Consider the following 19,971-nt stretch of genomic DNA (forward strand, 5'->3'; position numbering starts at 1 on the left):
TACCATGATTATATATTTTTAATTCTGAAACATTTTCATATTGATAACAATTCCCGATGATGTACAAAACAGGAAGAGCATGTCCCACTAAGGGCAAGATACAAAACATATATACACTCCTTAGACAAAACAAGCAAGTTTAATTCCACTGACAAATGAAAAAAAACTATAGACAACAAAACATCTGAAAACTGGATACAAGTTAAACCATCAATAGATATTTTTACAAATGTATTCCAGTATTAAAAAAAAAAGGGGGAAAAAAAACACTTGATCCAACTGTAAAGATTTCCATCCCTAAAAAATAAAAAAAAGGAAGATTCTGAATGCGAGAACACATTATCCTAAGGCTTTCTCACAAATATACACACATTTCAGTCATCTTTAACATGATCTAACCGCGATTTCAGATTCCGTTCCCATAGTTTCTGGGTATCTGTAAATCCATGCTTTCCTTTGTTGAATGAATTTGGCCCTGCTGATGTCGGTGTGTCCCTAAAAACAGTTTGCCAAATGAAAAAAATGTTAAATCAGGATAGGTACTGGAGGACATTTCACAAAATATACTACAAAGCTTATCTTTATTTCTACCTTAATGACATGCAATGAACAGCTCTTCCACCAGTAAAAACACTTTTTAATAACTAAAATTAATGATTGGAAGGTACTCGTAAACTGCTTATATTCTAGTACTTGTCAAAGTCATATTTAGATACAGGAAAAGTCTTTATATAACTATTTATAACAGATACGTATATAGCACTGTCAATTTATGCAGCACTTTACATATATATTGTACATTCACATCAGTCAATAACCCTCAAGGGGAGTACAATCTAAGGTCCCTAACTTAAATTTATACATATACAGCACAGTTTCTAAATGGTTAGCACTTCTGCCTGCCAGTACTAGGGTCACTGGTTCAAAACCCAGCCACGGCACCACCTGCCTGGAGTTTGCATGTTTTCCTTGTGCAGGTTTCCTCCAGGTACTCCGGTTTCCTCCCACACACCAAAGACATGCTGGTAGGTTGACCCCTGTCTAAATTGGCCTAAGTATGTTTATGTATGAATGTATGTTAGGGACCTTAGATTGTACACCTCGAGGGTTAGGGACTGATGTGAATGTACAATATATATGTATGTAAAGCGCTGCGTAAATTGACGGCGCTATATAAGTATTGATGGGTTAGGTTTGCTATGTTGATGAAGAAGCCAGTGTTAATAGTATGTTTTCTGTTAGCATGATATAGATTATATACACTCGCTCAAAAAAATTAAAGGAACACTTTGAAAACACATCAGATCTCAATGGGCAAAAATGAAATACTGGATATCTATACTGATATGGACTGGGTAATGTGTTAGGAACGTAAGGATGCGCCATCATTTGAATTCAGTTCTCTGTAGGTAATCTGTTTTTTTTTTTTTTCTATCGAAGACACCCCGATAAAGTGAAAAAATGATGCTGCAGGCTAGTCCATTTTGCTGAAATTTCATTGCATCAACTCAAAATGGTACAACGTCAGGAGATGGTATCCTGGGGTATTTCCTCCCAGATCTGGACCAGGGCATCACTGAGCTCCTGGACAGTCTGAGGTGCAACCTCATTGATGTGCCATCCTGGAGGAGTTGGACTGTCTGTGTAACCTCTGTAGGGTCCAGGTATCACCTCATGCTGCCAGTAGTGACACTGACCCTAGCCAAATGCAAGACTAGTGAAAAACTGTCAGAAAAGATGAGTAGGGAAAATAATGTCAGTGGTCTCCTCCTGTAAAACCATTCCTGTTTTGGGGATCGTCTCACTGTTGCCCATCTAGTGGACCTGTTGTTAATTTCATTAACACCAAAGCAGCTGAAACTGATTAACAACCCCCTCTGCTACTTAACTGACCAGATCAATATCCCAGGAGTTTAATTGACTTGATGCTATACTACACACACTCATTGGCCACGTTATAAGGTATACCTGTTCAATTGCTTGGTAACAAATTGCTAATCAGAAAATCACATGGCAGCAACTCAATGCATTTAGGCATCTGGATTGGTGAAGAGTTACACTCCCGTGCGCAAGCGCTGCATACTAGCACATAATATTACCTTGCAGGGGACTTTTTTTTGGTCTGCAGTTTACTACCACTTTAAGTAAATTTGAACGTGGCATGGTTGTTGCTGCCAGACAAGCTGATCTGAGTATTTTAAAAACTGCTGATCTACTGGGATTTTCACGCACAACCATCTCTAGGGTTTACAGAGAATGGTCCGAAAAAGAGAAAATATCCAGTGGCGGCAGTTGTGTGGCTGAAAATGCCTTGTTGATGTCAAAGGTCAGAGGAAAATGTCCATTCTCCTCTGACCTTTGACATCAACAAGGCATTTTCAGCCACACAACTGCCGCCACTGGATATTTTCTCTTTTTTGGACCATCTGGTTCGAGATGATAGACAGGCAACAGTAACTCAAATAACCACTAGTTATTTGCTTGGTAACAAATTGTTAATCAGCCAATCACATGACAATTCAATGCATTTAGGCATCTAGATGTGGTGAGACTTGCATATACCCATGCCGTTCCTTCAGAGCTGTGTGCCGTGGCCTGGGACTCCCACACGCATGCGCTGCATACTAGCACATTATGACTTACCTTGCACAGGACTTTTTTTTTTTTTTTTATGTCTGCAGTTTACTACTGCTTTAAGGGACTTTGAACATAGCATGGTTGATGGTGCCAGACAGGCTAGCGTGAGTATATTAAAAACTGCTGATCTACTGGAATTTTCATGCACAACCATCTCTAGGGTTTACAGAGAATGGCCCGAAAAAGAGAAAATATCCAGCGGCGGCAGTTGTGAGGATGAAAATGCCTTATTGATGTTAGAGGAGAATGGGCAGGCTGGTTCAAGATGATAGAAAGGCAACAGTAACTCAAATAACCACTCGTTACAACCAAGGTATGCAGAATACCATCTCTGAACGCACAACACATGAAGCAGATGGGCTACAGCAGCAGAACACCACACCGGGTAGACCAGCAGTTTTTGAAATACTCAGACCAAGCGGTCTTGTACCAACAACCATGCCACGTTCAGAGTCACATAAAGTGGTAGTAAGCTGCAGACAAAACCACAGCAGTGCAAGCTGATGCTCGGTGTGAACATCAGCAAGTCGTCTTCACCACGCCTAAATGCATTGAATTGCTGTCAAGTGATTGGCCGATTAGCGTGTGCGTGTAATATAAAAAAAAACATCGCAGAGATCTGCTGTACTTCCCCTCCAGAACACAGATAACAGGCATTTGGAAGCAAGGTGCTCGATGACATGGGTCACAAAGAATGCCAATAATGTATTGTATGTATGTTTTATCTTTCCAGGATTGCAATCATGACAAAAAAAAACACAAACCCAGGCTTAGAAATGAATATGTTAAGAGATCAAAGTAGCAAATTTTTATTTTTTTTTTAAATTTTATTTTAATAATTTTTTAAAGTAATGAAAAAATTGCCTGTATGTTTGACATAAAGGGTCACATAATGAAAGTCAAGAAGTCCACTCATACTGTAAAGTACCGTATTTTATGCTCCATAAGACGCACTTTTTTCCCCCCCAAAAAGAGGGGAAAATGTCAGTGCGTCTTATGGAGCGAATATGGAGTGGCCGGTCCGGTATTCCCGCCACCGCCGTGTGAGAATACCGGGCCAGCCGCTCATCTCTTCTGCGCAGCAGGACCTTACCTGATCCTCAGTCCAGCGCTGCACAGTCTTCCCGCGCCGGTATCTTTAGTGTGAGCACCCGGCTGTGACAGGTCCCAGAAGACACCGGACCAATCACAATGTGCAGTGATTCTCGCGCATGCGCACTGGGTACTCGGCTGTCAGCCTGGTGCCCACACTAAAGGGAAGACAACTCCGCGGAAGTCGGAGCGGGTACCTGTCAAATTCAGGTACCAGCTCCCCCTCCCTCCCCAAAGGTCAGCAGTCTTAGCAGGGGCGGACTGACAACTCATGGGGCCCCTAGGCAATAGGGGATCATGGGGCTCTTGTGTCCTTGCCCAAACTCAAAAAAGCCTATGAAAAAGGTACCAGGGGCATCTCATGAGGCCCCCTACTGACCCCGGGCAGTGCCCGAGTTTCCAAATGGTCAGTCCGCCCCTGAGTCTTAGTCATCCCCTGTACTGTCCGCAGTCTCTGGTCATCCCCTATACAGTCCGCAGTCTCCGGTCACCCCTGCACTGTCCGTAGTCACTTGGTCATCCCCTGTACTATGTCCGCAGTCTCTGGTCATCCCCTGTACTATGTCCGCAGTCTCTGGTCATCCCCTGTACTGTGTCCGCAGACTCTGGTCATCTCCTGTACTATGTCCGCAGTCTCTGGTCATCCCCTGTACTATGTCCGCAGTCTCTGGTCATCCCCTGTACTATGTCCGCAGTCTCTGGTCAACTCCTGTACTATGTCCGCAGTCTCTGGTCAACTCCTGTACTATGTCCGCAGTCTCTGGTCATCTCCTGTACTATGTCTGCAGTCTCTGGTTATTTCCTGTACTGTGTCTGCAGTCCATTGGTTCAGAATATTTTTTTCCTCCTCTAAAACCTAGGTGTGTCTTAAGGAGCGAAAAAATACGGTATTCCCTGAGTGTCTAAGCCAACACTTTCAAATATTGTCAGCCTTAGTGTAATAACGCCTCCAATATCTGATTAGATGACATCTTAGCTGTTTGTAAGCAAATTATTGCAAGGAAAATTTTTCATTCAACTAAAATTAATAAGAAAAAAGCTGGGTGTTGACAGCCTTTAATCCATCAGGTAATATATATGAAGTATAACACTGTCCAGTTTAGAAGACAACATACTAACAACTGGCAGAAAAAGATGGTAGTGTAAATCTCATGAACATTTAATGTTACCTTCCAATATTTTTCATCCGCATCTTTGCCTCTGGTGGCATTTCTTCAGGCTCACTCTGCAATTTATAAAAACAAAATAAATAGAGAACAGTGCCAGTTTGAGGAAACCGTTTTAACATTTAGAAGCCACAAATATAATGTCATAGCTAACAATATTGTAACACACAAATCTAAGAATCAAATAAACATTTTCAGAAAACTGGTGTTGTGGAATCACAATAACATTTGATTAGGAGGAACATAACGTATCCACAAAGTGCCCCAGGAGGAGATTATTATATCCAGACAATGCTCCATCTCCTGCAATGTTCCATCAGCATCATGTTTCAACACTTCCCTCACTGAGACCAAGCGAGAAAAACAGTTTATATTCCAACTAACTCCCTGTTTGTTAGGACACACTATATGTACTGTACCTTCTTAGTCAGATCAAAGAAGCACTGCATAGTCCAGATCAGTGGTGGGCAACCTTTTTTTTCAACTGAGCCAAATCTCGCCAAAACCACGATTGAAATTTATTTTGAGAGCCACATTTTTAAAACTGAAAATACATCTCCCATATAGTAATTCATCCCCCATATAGTAATTCATCCCCCATATAGTAATTCATCCCCCATATAGTAATTCATCCCCCTCATAGTAATTCATCCCCCATATAGTAATTCATCCTCCATATAGTAATTAATCCCCCATATAGTAAGTCCCCCATAGTAATTCATTCCCCATATAGTAATTCATCCCCCATATAGTAAGTCCCCCATATAGTAATTCATTCCCCATATAGTAAGTCCCCCATATAGTAAGTCCCCCATATAGTAATTCATTCCCCATATAGTAAGTCCCCCATATAGTAATTCATTCCCCATATAGTAAGTCCCCCATATAGTAAGTCCCCCACATAGTAATTCATTCCCCATATAGTAAGTCCTCCATATAGTAATTCATTCCCCATATAGTAAGTCCCCCATATAGTAATTCATCCCCCATATAGTAAGTCCTCCATATAGTAATTCATCCCCCATATAGTAAGTCCCCCATATAGTAATTCATCCCCCATATAGTAAGTCCCCCATATAGTAATTCATCCCCCATATAGTAAGTCCCCCATATAGTAATTCATTCCCCATATAGTAAGTCCCCCATATAGTAATTCATCCCCCATATAGTAAGTCCCCCATATAGTAATTCATCCCCCATATAGTAAGTCCCCCATATAGTAATTCATCCCCCATATAGTAAGTCCCCCATATAGTAATTCATCCCCCATATAGTAAGTCCCCCATATAGTAATTCATTCCCCATATAGTAAGTCCCCCATATAGTAATTCATCCCCCATATAGTAAGTCCCCCATATAGTAATTCATCCCCCATATAGTAAGTCCCCCATATAGTAAGTCATCCATATAGTAATTCATTCCCCATATAGTAAGTCCCCCATATAGTAATTCATTCCCCATATAGTAAGTCCTCCATATAGTAATTCACCCCCCATATAGTAAGTCCCCCATATAGTAATTCATTCCCCATATAGTAAGTCCTCCATATAGTAATTCATTCCCCATATAGTAAGTCCTCCATATAGTAATTCATCCCCCATATAGTAATTCATTCCCCATATAGTAAGTCCCCCATATAGTAATTCATCCCCCCATATAGTAATTCATCCCCCATATAGTAAGTCCCCCATATAGTAAGTCCCCCATATAGTAATTCATTCCCCATATAGTAAGTCCCCCCTGTGTCAATTCACTTACCTTTGCTCCGGGCGTTCCTCTCGTATTCCCGCGCCGTTCTGGTCTTCAGGGAGGACTGTGAGAGGAGAAGAGTTTGTCACGCTGCCCCGCCTACATCCTGGCTGCCCCGCCTACATCCTGACAGCTGCAGAGTCCTGACGCCCGAGAGGAGGGAGGGGGGCGGCCATCGGAGAGGAGGGGGGGGGGGCGGTGGCCGGCCGCCCCCCCGCCCGAGAGGAGGGAGGGGAGCGGGCGCCCGGCACACAGGAGAGCCGCATTTAAGTTTGTAAAGAGCCGCATGTGGCTCGCGAGCCGCGGCTTGCCGACCACTGGTCCAGATGAAGACAGTAGATCTTTCCAAGGCCTAGTCTATGCATGCTTCCAGAACAAGCTTTGGAAGAGGTTTCTAGCTTTAACACTCACTAGCAACAACCCCCCCCTATTATTGTGATGAATGAGGTAGACACACAGGAGCACATGCTGGGCATTTGCAAAACATGTCGCCTGGACTATTTGAATGACCTGCAAATGTTCAAATGTGGGACTAAGGCTAGGTTCACACTTCTGCAGGTTGCTTTTGAGCCGTTTCTGCACTGTGTTTTTTCCCCATTTTTTTTTTACATTTTTCCTGTTGCTAGGCAGATTTAAAACACAAAAAACGCAATACATGCTTTTCAGCAGCAGTTCCATTGAAGTCTATAGAAACAAAAATGCTACTTTTTGCATTCAAAAAAGTCCCTGACCCTTTCCAAAAAGCACACAGGTGTGAACATGTCCCATAGAAAATCATGTTAAATGGATTGTACTGCATTTCTGCAAAACGCTGCAGAAAACTCTTAGGTGTGAACCTAGGGTAAGACATGCACTAATGCTGCCAGAGTTTTAAGGAACACTGGATGAAATTGTGTGCATCAACACCATATAAAGGCAGTCTAAAGCAAGTCCTGAAAAAAAAAAAAAAAAAAAAAAAAAACTTTGAAAAACAAACATTCATACTCACCTAGGTGGATGTACCATCAATTCGATGTTGCATTTGTCCACTGCCACCTGAGCTGATCAGTGAGCGGAGAACCGGTGACTGTCAGTCTCCAGCTGTCTCCCCTGCCCCTCCAGTGCTCCCTGCATTGCTGGGCTGTGGAGGGAGTAGGAGCGGCTGGCTCTGGCTCTCTGTGGCTCACTGAGAGGCCGAGCCAGCTGCCAGTCAGGAAACTGGAGAGATCCTCACCTGGTCAGCGATGTCAGCCATCAGCAAACTTTAGCCTGCTGTCAGCTAAATATGGGTCACAGGAGTACAGAGCTAAGTGCACTCCCCTGACCCACAGGAGAAGTAGGGTCAAAAGAGTTTTGGCCCTGCTTCTCCTTTAAATAAATGGCAATGGAGGGGGAAAAAAATCCTTTGGTAATGAAATCAGAAAACACCAGAAAAGACAAAAGCATCTATCACCTAAACTAGGACTGAGGAACTAAGAAACCTTTGCTTATAGTGTGAGTTATTGCACACAAGAGAGAAGCAAGGAAACCCTAGTTTCCAGACTCCCATGGGCATGAAAAATACTCCATAGGTAGGCCTGCTCCGTCCCGAAATGAATGACAGGATCACATAGCTATTACATACTTGGGTTTGATTTATCCCTGGTTCACACTGAATCCAACTTTGAAGTCATGCGATTTCTAAGTCGCATGTCAATGTGACTTCAGGTGTGCCTTGGCAGACATCTGTGCAACTTCATGAACAGATGTCTATGCAAGTCGCACCTGAAATTGCAAAAAAAACAGTGCAGGAACTAGTTTCAAAATTGGTGCAATTCCGAAGGAGTCACAACAATCTGAATTGTTCAATTACTGACAATAGAGTGCAAATTGCCATGTGATTTGAAACGGTCAAATCACATACAGCATTTCGCTACATCTCAGAGAGCTGTCCTCACCATTCTTTTCTGACAAGTCGCAACAGTGTGAACCAGCACTTACTGCAGGAGTTTGCTTACAAAAGAGAAAGTGTACATTCGTGAATGAGGTAAACCAGAGTTTAATCTGAATATGTGTGAGGGAAAATAAATATTTTTTCTAGCATGTGACTGGTTGACTGAAGTGAACAGTGCTTCATCTTATTTACGAAGTAAACTTTCACCTTGCTAGGTGAACAGTACTATTCCTTTAATTAACCATCCCCACACTGTGTTATTCTGTGTTCATTAAATATTGAAGTTAAAATGTCAGATGGATTTACTTACGTCATCTTCATCATTAAATACTGCTGCTACAGAGCTCTTTTTTGAAACAGCGGCAGGAGTTACATCCTTGGGTTTCTAAATTAATGAAAAATAGATTTCTATATTAAAGATATTTAATAAAAAAAAAAAAAAAAACTGTACAATTTATCAAAAAATGATGACTGCTATAAAAGACTGTACTGCATCAAATAGCATTTACAGTTGCAAGAAAAATCTGCTTGGGTGTACAGTATTGTCCTTGAAATGGAATATATTTGTTGCATTTTTTTTTATATAGAATGATTTGTATTGACAGATTTGGTACAGAAAATAATTTAATCAGTATAGCACCCATATAAAGTCAATATTCTGAGTATGCAGTTGCAAGAAAAAGTATGTGAACCCCTTGGGATTACGTGGAGTTTTGCATGAATTAGGCATAAAATGTGCTCTGAACGTCATCTAAGTCACAACAATAGTAGAACACAATCTGCTGAACATAATACTACACAAACATTAGATGTTGCCATGGTTTAATTGCACATAACATGTAAACATTCACAGCGCAGGGAGGAAAAAGTATGTGAGGCCCTAGCTTAATTACTTCTCCCTGAGCTAATTGGAGCCAGGAGTGAGCCAACCTTGACTCCATTCAGTGTGATGATATTGGATGTGTTGCTGACAGCTGTCCTGCCCTTAAAAAACACACACCTGTTTTGGGTTTACTGGTTTCAAGAAGCACTGTCTGATGTGAACCATGCCTCGCAGAAAAGAGCTCTCAGAAGACCTACGATCAAGAATTGTTGACTTGCATGAAGCTGGAAAGGGTTACAAAAGTATCTCCAAAAGCCTTGATGTTCATGTGTCCACGGCAAGACAGACTGTCCACAAATGGAGAAAGTTTACCACTGTTGCTACTCTCCCTAGGCGTGGTCGTCCTGTAAAAATGACTGCAAGAGCACAGCACAGAATGCTGCATGAGGTAAAGAAGAATGCCAGAGTGTCAACTAAAGACCTACAGAAATCTCTGGCACATGCTAACATTTTTGTTGACACATCTACAATAAGGAAAACATTAAACAAGAATGGAGTACATGGGAGGACACCATGGAGGAAGCCATTGCTGTCCAAAAAGAATATTGCAGCACGTTTGAAGTTTGCAAAAGAGCACCTGGATGTTCCACAGCACTACTGGCAAAATATACTGTGGACAGATGAAACCAAGATTGAGTTGTTTGGGAAGAACACACAACACTATGTGTGGAGAAAAAAAGGCACAGCACACCAACATCAAAACCTCATCCCCACTGTAAAACATGGCGGAGGGAGAATCATGGTTTGGGGCTGCTTTGCTGCCTCAGGGCCTGGACGGATTGTTGTCATTGATGGGAAAATGAATTCCAGAGTTTATCAAGACATTTTGCAGGAAAACGTACGACCATCTGTCCGCCAACTGAAGCTCTGCAGAGGATGGGTGATGCAACAGGACAATGACCCAAAGCATACAAGTAATTCAACAAAACAATGGCTGCAACAGCACAGAATACGCCTTCTGGAGTGGCCCAGTCAGAGTCCTGACCTCAACCCGATTGAAATGCTGTGGCATGACCTTAAGAGAGCGATTCACACCAGACATCCCAAGAATATTGCTACACTGAAACAGTTTTGTGAAGAGGAGTGGTCCAAAATTACTCCAGATCGTTGTGCAGGTCTGATCTGCAACTACAGGAAACGTTTGGTTGAGGTTATTGCTGCCAAAAGGAGGGTCAGCCAGCTTTTAAGTCCAAAGGTTCACATACTTTTTCCTCCCTGCACTGTGAATGTTTACATGTTATGTGCAATTAAACCATGGCAACAGCTAATGTTTGTGTAGTATTATGTTCAGCAGACTGTGTTCTTCTATTGTTGTGACTTAGATGACGTTCAGAGCACATTTTATGCCCAATTCATGCAAAACTCCACGTAATCCCAAGGGGTTCACATACTTTTTCTTGCAACTGCATACTCAGAATATTGACTTTATATGGGTGCTATACTGATTAAATTATTTTCTGTACCAAATCTGTCAATACAAATCATTCTATATAAAAAAAAATGCAACAAATATATTCCATTTCAAGGACAATACTGTACACCCAAGCAGATTTGCCCAAAAATGTATGCAAGTAATCCTCCCTAAAACAAAAGAAAACTTCTGGGTAAATGCCACATTCTGCAAATGCCACACCCACTTGCCTTTTCATCTTCCCATCCCAATGTCACTTCAGGAATCAGCTGTGACACAAGGGGTGGAGGACAAAACCACAGCATGCGGTGGGGACAAGGGCATCCAACATTCCCAAAAGCGGTGAATGTTGAAGATTCCAATGGAGGGTGTTGGGAAGAATAGGAATGAAGGTGGGAGAAATGGATTGCCAAAGAGGAAAATATATTACCTCTTCTATTGCAGTGAACAGTCATCTGAATTTTATGGATGACTGATGGGATCACTTTAAAGCTGAATAAAAAGTTCTCCCTTGCAGTGGGACTGCTCTCACAATTCAAGGGTTAACTGCTCATTTATGCCTACGGGACCTGGTAAAGTACTGTTACTTACCTGTCCCTCAGCAGTGCTAGATCACTCCCTGCAGCCACTTTTCTCCCATGTCTCCCCAGCAGTCTAAGTTTCTTGGATGTCATCAAAACAGAGGCAGATACCATAGCCTTGCCCTGGACATAAGAAAGCATAGGGACAACCCACTGCTGAAGCACAGAGGATGCAGTTTGGTAAGGGAGCAGAGGTTCAGGTAATCCAGAGTGCTTTTCCTGTCCCTTAGACTAAACAAGCAGTTAACCCCTGCAGTGCAGCCCCACTGAAAGAGGGGACTTTTTAGTTTTCAGGAGTTCATTATTATTGTGTACCTATATATACCAAAAAAAGGACCTGAACATGGGGACCTTTGAGGCACAACATAAACAAAGGGCCCTTTTCTTCCCGTTGTGCTCTCCCCCTCCCTGGTGTGCCTGCAATATGATGTTCTATTGTACCCGAATGAGAAAATATGTTAGAATTTTTTATTGTTTTTATATGTTCTTATATTAGTAGTCAAATGTCTATATGGTGATGGCTCCTGAAGAAGTGGATCAAGTCCATGAAACGCGTTGAGCCCAAGCCGATAAGAATGAGCCTAAAGTTTACAAAGAGTTGGATCACATGAGTAGAGATTGGGTGTTCCTTGATGTTGCACACTTTTCATTTTCTACATGTGTTAGTATTATTGATGTGAAATAGAATGTTGTCTTATATATTGTATTTTGATACAAAATAAATCATGTTTTTACACTTATGTTGTGCCTCAAAAGTCCACATGTTCAGGTTTTTTTTTTGGTATATATTTACAATGTTAGGGATGTTGAACTTAAACAGAGATTTTAATATTGATAATTGTGTACCTATACTCATAGCATACACCATCACTTATCAAATGGCAGGCTCTGTCCAGAGCCCTAAATGCCATTTGCAACTTTTTAACAGAAGGAGAAAACTTCTTTCAGCAAGTCAAGATTTACATAACATCTTCCCGTATTTAGGGGCTCCCAGGGTGTTCTAGGCCATATACATAAAGACACATGATTTGATTACCTCCTTAACACTGTACTTCCACATGTATGCACACAACTCGTATTTCAGTTTTGTGCTGGGAATGAGCTTACTTGGTGCCCCCTGCACTGTGACCGCGTTGTCATGGACAGCTCCCAGTCACTGTTGACAATTGGGAGCTGGTAGAATGGGCTCTTGATCATGTGATTACAGCGACAGCCAATCACAGGAACACGATACCTAAGCTGTTTCGATTTAGTTAAAGGGCTGGCTCCTGGTGGCAATAGGGAGCTAAAATTGTTTGTAATGATGGTCATATTCATAGTGATTTGTGATTGATCTATTCATGATGTTATCCTGCAAAAATGATTTTATGCAGTCCTTTGACAGCAAAAAAGTAACAAAATTAAAACACACTTTTTTTTGGACAGTGTTAGTTAAAAAAAGTGTTATGGTAGTAAAATTATATTCTAAAATATTTACAAAGCATTATGGTTTTGGTTTTTTTTTTCAATTTTTGTGACACAAAAAAAAACAAATAAAAAAACAAAACAATTAAAAACTAAAAAAGTTTAAATATTAATACATTTCTAACCCCTGTGGCACATCTAAATGAAGGGGCACAGAAACACATGTAAATAGTTTTAATATTCACTAAATATTTTTCATTTTGATTAAGGTCAGCCATGTGACTTTTTTGTACTGATTATTAGGAAGGGTTTGTTGTTTTTTGGGGGAGGATTAATAACACTTTAATTAATAATAAAATAGAAATAAATCAAACGCAAAAAAAAGTAAATAAGGATAGTTGAAGGTAAAGGAGGAGTTCATTAGGACTTATTAGGCTAAACTAAGGGTTGTATAGTGATATATTGTATTTTTTTTTTACTTCTTACTTTGCTTTAGCTGATAACACCTATAGATTGAAGCTCACTCCTTTGATCTGCAGATGAATAAAACAGAGTAGATACAAAAGTAACACTGTTACTTTGTATCTCTCTAGTTCTAATCTGATAAACATTGTATCAGATGGCCTTTTTTGACAGCACCTGATAGAACCACTGTATGTATAATGCAACTCCTGGCTTTGGGTGTGTGTAGCACACCCAGTTTCCTAAACATGTTAATTGGGCTGGATTACAATTGGTTCTCTGGAACAAACGTAAATATTTGATGGACAAAATCCTGTCCAGGGCAGATCAACAGGCCAGGGTCAAAATCAAACAGGAACTCCGCAAATTAACTGCATGGAGGATCTCTGGTTTGTGGTTTTTATTCAGTTCAATTAGTTTAGTGGCTTGAAATGGTTATATTGTACCAGTATGGCCACATGACTTACACAGTAATAACAGGTTTAATTGACTGAAGTACAAAGTAAGGGCAGGGGGGCTTCAGGCTTGCTGGAAAATATATGGGTTTTTCTTTTTTAGAGGGTTATTGCATTGTAAGCCTTTGTACTTTTAATGACTTTTTTTGCATTGCAATTAACATTTAAAACTAGCACTGATATACCTAAATAGAACCATAGTTAACAACAATAGATTAATCTCCAATAGCAGTCTGTTTATGACATAACACTAATAATCCATTGAGATGGAGCAATGTTTTATGTCCTACGTACAGGAGTACCAAGCTTGATTGATATGGACGATGACTTTTTTCCAATCTGACCTCCTACGGCAAATCCAACCTTGGAGACTTTAGGTGGACAGGGTTGCGTGCTCGACTCCTCAGAGAACGTATCCGCTGACCTTTTTTCTGCACTTCGGCTTGAGCTTTCCCCTCCATTGCTGGAAGAAACAGTCTTAGTTTTCACTTCATTTTCTGCCTCTTCTTCTGGTCCTGGTGAAGTTGAAACAACTTACCAAGATGAGCATTTGGTTACTGGGCTGAATGATGGGAACAGCAACCACAAAAGATACCAAAATGCACCTTAGTATTAGCGTAGGCAAGTAACCCACACCAACATATTTACAGGGTAAGAAAAAAACGTAATCAAGACAGTACATCAAAATGAAAGTCTAACTGCAATCTAATAATACTGCATATAAAAAAGAATAAATTATACACCTACATGCTAGCTCATTCACTTCACTTTTTTCTAGAGCAAAAAAAAGGCACAGCATTATACTTTGGACTCAAGTAGATGAGTGCATTTGACCTGATTTGCCTGTGATTCATGCATCTCAATAGGACCTGCTGCGCCTAAAGAAGCCCAAAGCAGGTCCAATGCAGCCCCATGATTGTCATTCACACTGTACCATTGACATAATGGGAATCCAGCCTGTATTTGTTAGTTTTAAGTGGAACGTCATTGTACAGGGGAAGGGGGGGGAGAGGGTACCTGTTTCAGACCGGTATCCACTCCCACTGCTGGTCAGATTGCCAAGACGTTTCCACCAGAAGCTCTTCCCCTGAGCATGCAACCTTCTGGGACATGTTACAGGTCAAAGAAGGCTGCAGGATCATTCACAAAGCAGAGCACAGCTCCTGCACAAGCAGTGGAAGGCCAGCTGTGAAGGTGCAAGCAGTCACAGCTGGCTTCCCACACTTTACATGCCACTGCCGAGGACTGGAAGACCATCGAAGGACTATCCTGGGTGAGAACAGTGCTGGATCCCTGGACAGGCAAGAGTCCTTTTATTAAAAGTCAGCTACAGTACTTGCTGATCTAAATTTTCTTTCAAACAGGGTGAAGAACCTCTTTAAAGTTAACTTAAGGCAAAGCTTTCTATTTGTATAGAGTGGTGAGGGGATATATACACTTCTAGGCTTTTACTGCTGCCTGTGTCCCTATTATGGAGATTGGCTCACTCCAACTGTCCTGATCACTGGGAATGAAAGTGAAAGGAAATCCAAATATTTAAGTTTCCACCAAAACAAGAGTAGATGGGAACTGTTCTAATGGGGTCACATGGGGGATTATTTACTAAAGCTGGAGAGTCCAAAATCAGACTCCCTTCTGCATAGAAACCAATCAGCTTCTAACCTCAGCTTGTTCAATGAAGCTTTGGCAATGAAACCTGGAAGCTGATTGGTTTCTATGCAGAAGGAAGTCTGATTTTGGACTCTCCAGCTTTAGTAAATAAACCCCCATGTTGTCATGGCAATGGTTTAAGCGGGTATTTACCATACACTATAGGTGACTCCCGGACTCGCTCCCCCTTATTCTTCTCTCCCTAAGATGTCTTCTCCCCATATCCCCAGCATACACCATATCCCCAGCATATCTCCTACCTTTCTATTCCCTCAACCTTCTTCTCCATACCCATATCCATAGTTTGGACGACACCCCCCCCCCTTATAACTTCTGATCCTATCACACACATACTTCAACATAACACCCTAGTTTTCTGATTGGACCCCCTTTCACAATGCTCGCTCTCTGCCCGACCCTTGAGTGGATCACTTGTACTGTACAATATTGCTGTTACACACTGTCAGATTCCTTTGCATTATGTATTTTATGTATTTATTTTCTATACCTTAACCACTTCCAGTCCAGTCACTTTCACCCCCTTCCTGCCCAGGCCAATTTTCAGCTTTCAGCGCTATCACACTTGACAATGACAATTGCGCGGTCATGCAACACTGTACCCATATGAATTTTTTAGCATTTTTTGAGACAGATAAAGCTTTATTTTGGTGGTATTTATTCACCTCTGGGATTTTTTTTTTTTTTGCTATGTAAATGAAAAAGTCCAAAAATTTTGAAAAAAGGTGTTTTTCTTATAAAATTTTGCAAATAAATAGTATTTCATCATAAATCTTGTCCAAAATTTATTCCGTTATCTTTTTAGTAAAAAAAAATAGCCCAAATTAGTTTATAACCAAAAATTATAGTTTTTAAACTTTTTTTTATTTTTTTATATTATTTAGGTTTTTTTGTTATTTTTTACATACTGTCACCCTAGCAGTAGTGTCACCATAGTGACACTGTACTATTTGTGGGGTGTGATGAAGATTTTTTTTAACACTGATTGCTTTTACACCCATAAAGGCTGTAAAAGCAATCATTTCTCCTCCTCTCTAGCTGCATTGTTGCAGCCATTGAGAACTATTGTGTGAGCTGTGATTGGTCACAGCTTATCACATGGTACAAGGCTGTTGTGAATAGCCTTGTACCATGTGACCTCTGTGATCATTTACAGATTTCACATGTAGTAAGCAATGATGTCAGAAGTGATATCTTGCTTACTACTCTGCATGTGATCACTGGTTGGCCAATCAGTGATCACATGATCAGGACCTCACACAGAGGTCCCGTCCGACGATCGGTGTTCCACTGTGTCCAGAGGACACAGCGGGCACCGGATCGCGATGCTGCACACTCCCAGGGAGCGCGCACAAGCAGGGGGTGGGGAGGCCGTTTATAACCGGCCACCTGACCCTGCACTGCCACCGTGAAGTGGTTAAAGTCTGGTTCACACCATAGAAAGGCCGTACAGATGCGTTTTTGATGCGTTTCCATATGCACGTTTTTGGTGCATTTTTGATGCGCTCCGGTTCATTTTTCCCCCTCTGTTTCTTCAATTTAAATAAGGACATGTGTGTTCCAGTACGTTCCGGTTCTTTTTTTTCTGCAACCAGAACGCACTGGAACTGCAAGCACAGATGTGAACTATAACTGACAACCATATAACCTACTTTCTGCGCGTTTTGGATGCTGAAAAAAGAAACTGAAACGCACGTAGCATGAACTGGCCCGAAGGCCTCTTGCACACTGCAGCTTGAAATAGCTCAGTACAGCCAAAGTAAAATTTAGCCCATTATTTACAATGTGTGTTTGCACATAAGTGCGTAAATAAGTGCAGAGTATTCTTCACGAAAAAAAAGGAAAATCTGCATTTTTGGTCAGTAATTTACACCGCATTCATGTGAATACATGAAAATGCACACAAATATGCGCATATGAGCATAAATATTAATTTTCCGTAGGAATATATTGAATTTGTGCGCAAATACACATATAACTATGCATGAATGCATGCAAAACAAGCACCTGAAATTACGGAGAAAAAAACAGATGCTCAAATATCAGTACCATGTGCAAGAGGCCTAAGGCCTCGCTCACACCATACCTGCAGAAGAACTGACGTGCAGATTTTACTTCCAGAGACATCAGTTTTCATGCAAAATCTCCCTCGTGAGACACAACTAGCAAAGAAAACATTTAACAAAAAACCTATTTTAATATTTGCCTGGCAGACACTTGCTAGCTCTGTGGGCAGATGGATCCCGCTGACTGTTTACATCTGGCAGGCTACCTTTAAGCCACAGTCCTTTTCTGTGTTTTTGTTTTTTCTCCATACCTGGACGGACCCAGAGGTAGGCCAGTGTACACAAACATACGTCTGTTCACATCCGCCTGTCCATAGGGCTGCATGGAACTTCCACAATCACAATGCCTGTGTGAAAGGGACCTTACGTTTCCAGAGTTTCTTAGTGAAGGATAAAAAAAAAAAAAAAACGTTTTGTTGTTACATAGAGGGCTTGTCCAACCTGACCTGTGTCTATGTTGTAGAAGAAAGATTTTTTTCTTCCCAAAAAAAAAACAAAAAAAAAAACCTTTTACTGAACAAGCGAATGCTAGAAGTGGATTGGTTGCCGTGCACAGCCGCTCTAGTCTTAGTAAATTCCCCTCACAGTGCCTTAGAGCAGTGGTCTCTAAACTGCGACTCGGGGGCCAGATGTGGCCCTTTGCTTGCCTTTACCTGGCCCTTGGAGCAATATTTTGTTCACAAACAATGGGGCATAATTTCCCCACTGACACCAACGATGGGGCATAATTTCCCCACTGACACCAACCATGGGGCACAGGTCCTCCCATTGACACCAACCATGGGGCACAGGTCCTCCCATTGACACCAACCATGGGGCACAGGTCCTCCCATTGACACCAACCATGGGGCACAGGTCCTCCCATTGACACCAACCATGGGGCACAGGTCCTCCCAATGATACTAACAATGGGACACAGTTCCTCCCAATGATACTAACGATGGGGCAAAATTCCTTCTAATGACAGCATTGATGGAACATGATTCCTACCAATGACAACAACGGGGCACAATTCTTCCTAATGATACCAATGAAGGGGCACAATAGCTCCGAAAAACACCAAAGATGGGGCGCAATAGCTCCGAATGACACCAAAGATGGGGCGTAATAGGTCCGAATGACACCAAAGATGGGGCGCGATTCCTCCCAATGACACCAAATATGGGGCACGATACCTACCAATGACACCAACGATGGGGCGCGATTCCTCCCAATGACACCAACGATGGGGCGCGATTCCTCCCAATGACACCAACGATGGGGCGCGATTCCTCCCAATGACACCAACGATGGGGCGCGATTCCTCCCAATGACACCAACGATGGGGCGCGATTCCTCCCAATGACACCAACGATGGGGCGCGATTCCTCCCAATGACACCAACGATGGGGTGCGATTCCTCCCAATGACACCAACAATGGGGCGCGATTCCTCCCAATGACACCAACAATGGGGCGCGATTCCTCCCAATGACACCAACAATGGATGGAACACAATGACACCAATGATAGGGCACAATTCCACCCAGGGCCATCAACAATGGGGCATGATTCCTCCCAATGACAGCAACAATGGGTAACAATTCCTCTCACTGACACCATAGGTTGCTCATTGACTGATGCCAGGACTCTCAATGGTCACAATCAGCGCTCCCCCCCAGTTCATTGTATTAGTGCCATAGGTAAATGAGCAGATCTGCTCCTGGCTGGGCTAGTCATCCCCTGGCCTTACCAATACAATGGAACAATGATAAAAGCACCCCTCTCCATACACTGCAAGCCAGCTGCCTTTACATCTCATAAACCAGCTTCACATGCATCGGACAGAACACTGCAGCTGCAACCATTAGTATCCCTGATGTTCCTATACAACACACATACAAGCTGACATCGAGCTCCGCCTGTGTGCCCGACGGGCTCTGTATATCAAATCACACATGCTTCATATCACCTCGGTTCCCCTTCTTATCCGCCATCTTCTGGGCAGCCCTGACGTCACTGCTCCCAAACGTCCAGCCCTCCGCCCTCCCAAGTATCATAGAGAAACGTCCCGATGGTACAGATGTTACACCGCCTACAATCACATCTTGTACACGCTCTATTGTCAGGTCGGAGAGCTTCCGGTTTGAATTAACTTTATTTAAACCGAGGTCAAAATTGTGCAGGATAGCTCAGTATATGTATTGGAATACAGAATGAATGTGTAACACAATAACTGTAGTTTTGCATGCACTGGTTATGTGCATGTATTGTAAGAGCAGGGATATGTTACACACACACAGTACACACCTCAAATTTTTGTAAATATTTGATTCTATCGTTTCATGTGAACACCGAAGAAATGGCACTTTGCTACAATGTAAAGTAGTGGGTGTACAGCTTGTATAACAGTGTAAATTTGCTGTCCCCTCAAAATAACTCAACACACAGCCATTAATGTCTAAACCACTGGCAACAAAAGTGAGTACACCCCTAAGTGAAAATGT

At 41.9% G+C, this 19,971-nt stretch overlaps 1 protein-coding gene across 2 annotated transcripts; it reads right to left on the reverse strand.

Annotated features, from left to right (window-relative positions):
• Positions 1–19,582, reverse strand: PCNP (PEST proteolytic signal containing nuclear protein). Of its 2 annotated transcripts, XM_089652913.1 has the most exons (6): positions 19,437–19,582; positions 14,047–14,267; positions 8,867–8,941; positions 4,899–4,954; positions 400–495; positions 1–297 (listed from the first exon to the last, which is right to left on the reverse strand). In XM_089652913.1, exons 1-6 carry the CDS (start codon positions 19,522–19,524, stop codon positions 243–245), a joined length of 591 nt encoding a protein of 196 aa, XP_089509039.1. In that variant the 5' UTR covers positions 19,525–19,582; the 3' UTR covers positions 1–242. The 2 variants fall into 2 exon arrangements, with proteins under 2 accessions (XP_089509039.1, XP_089509040.1); XM_089652914.1 differs by having other exon boundaries at positions 1–495.
• Positions 19,583–19,971: the final 389 nt, after the last annotated feature.

The sequence above is a fragment of the Staurois parvus genome, unplaced genomic scaffold (genome assembly GCF_062004578.1).
Source record: "Staurois parvus isolate SC_StPar_1 unplaced genomic scaffold, SC_StPar_1.0 ptg000696l, whole genome shotgun sequence".
NCBI classification, from domain to species: Eukaryota; Metazoa; Chordata; class Amphibia; order Anura; family Ranidae; genus Staurois; species Staurois parvus.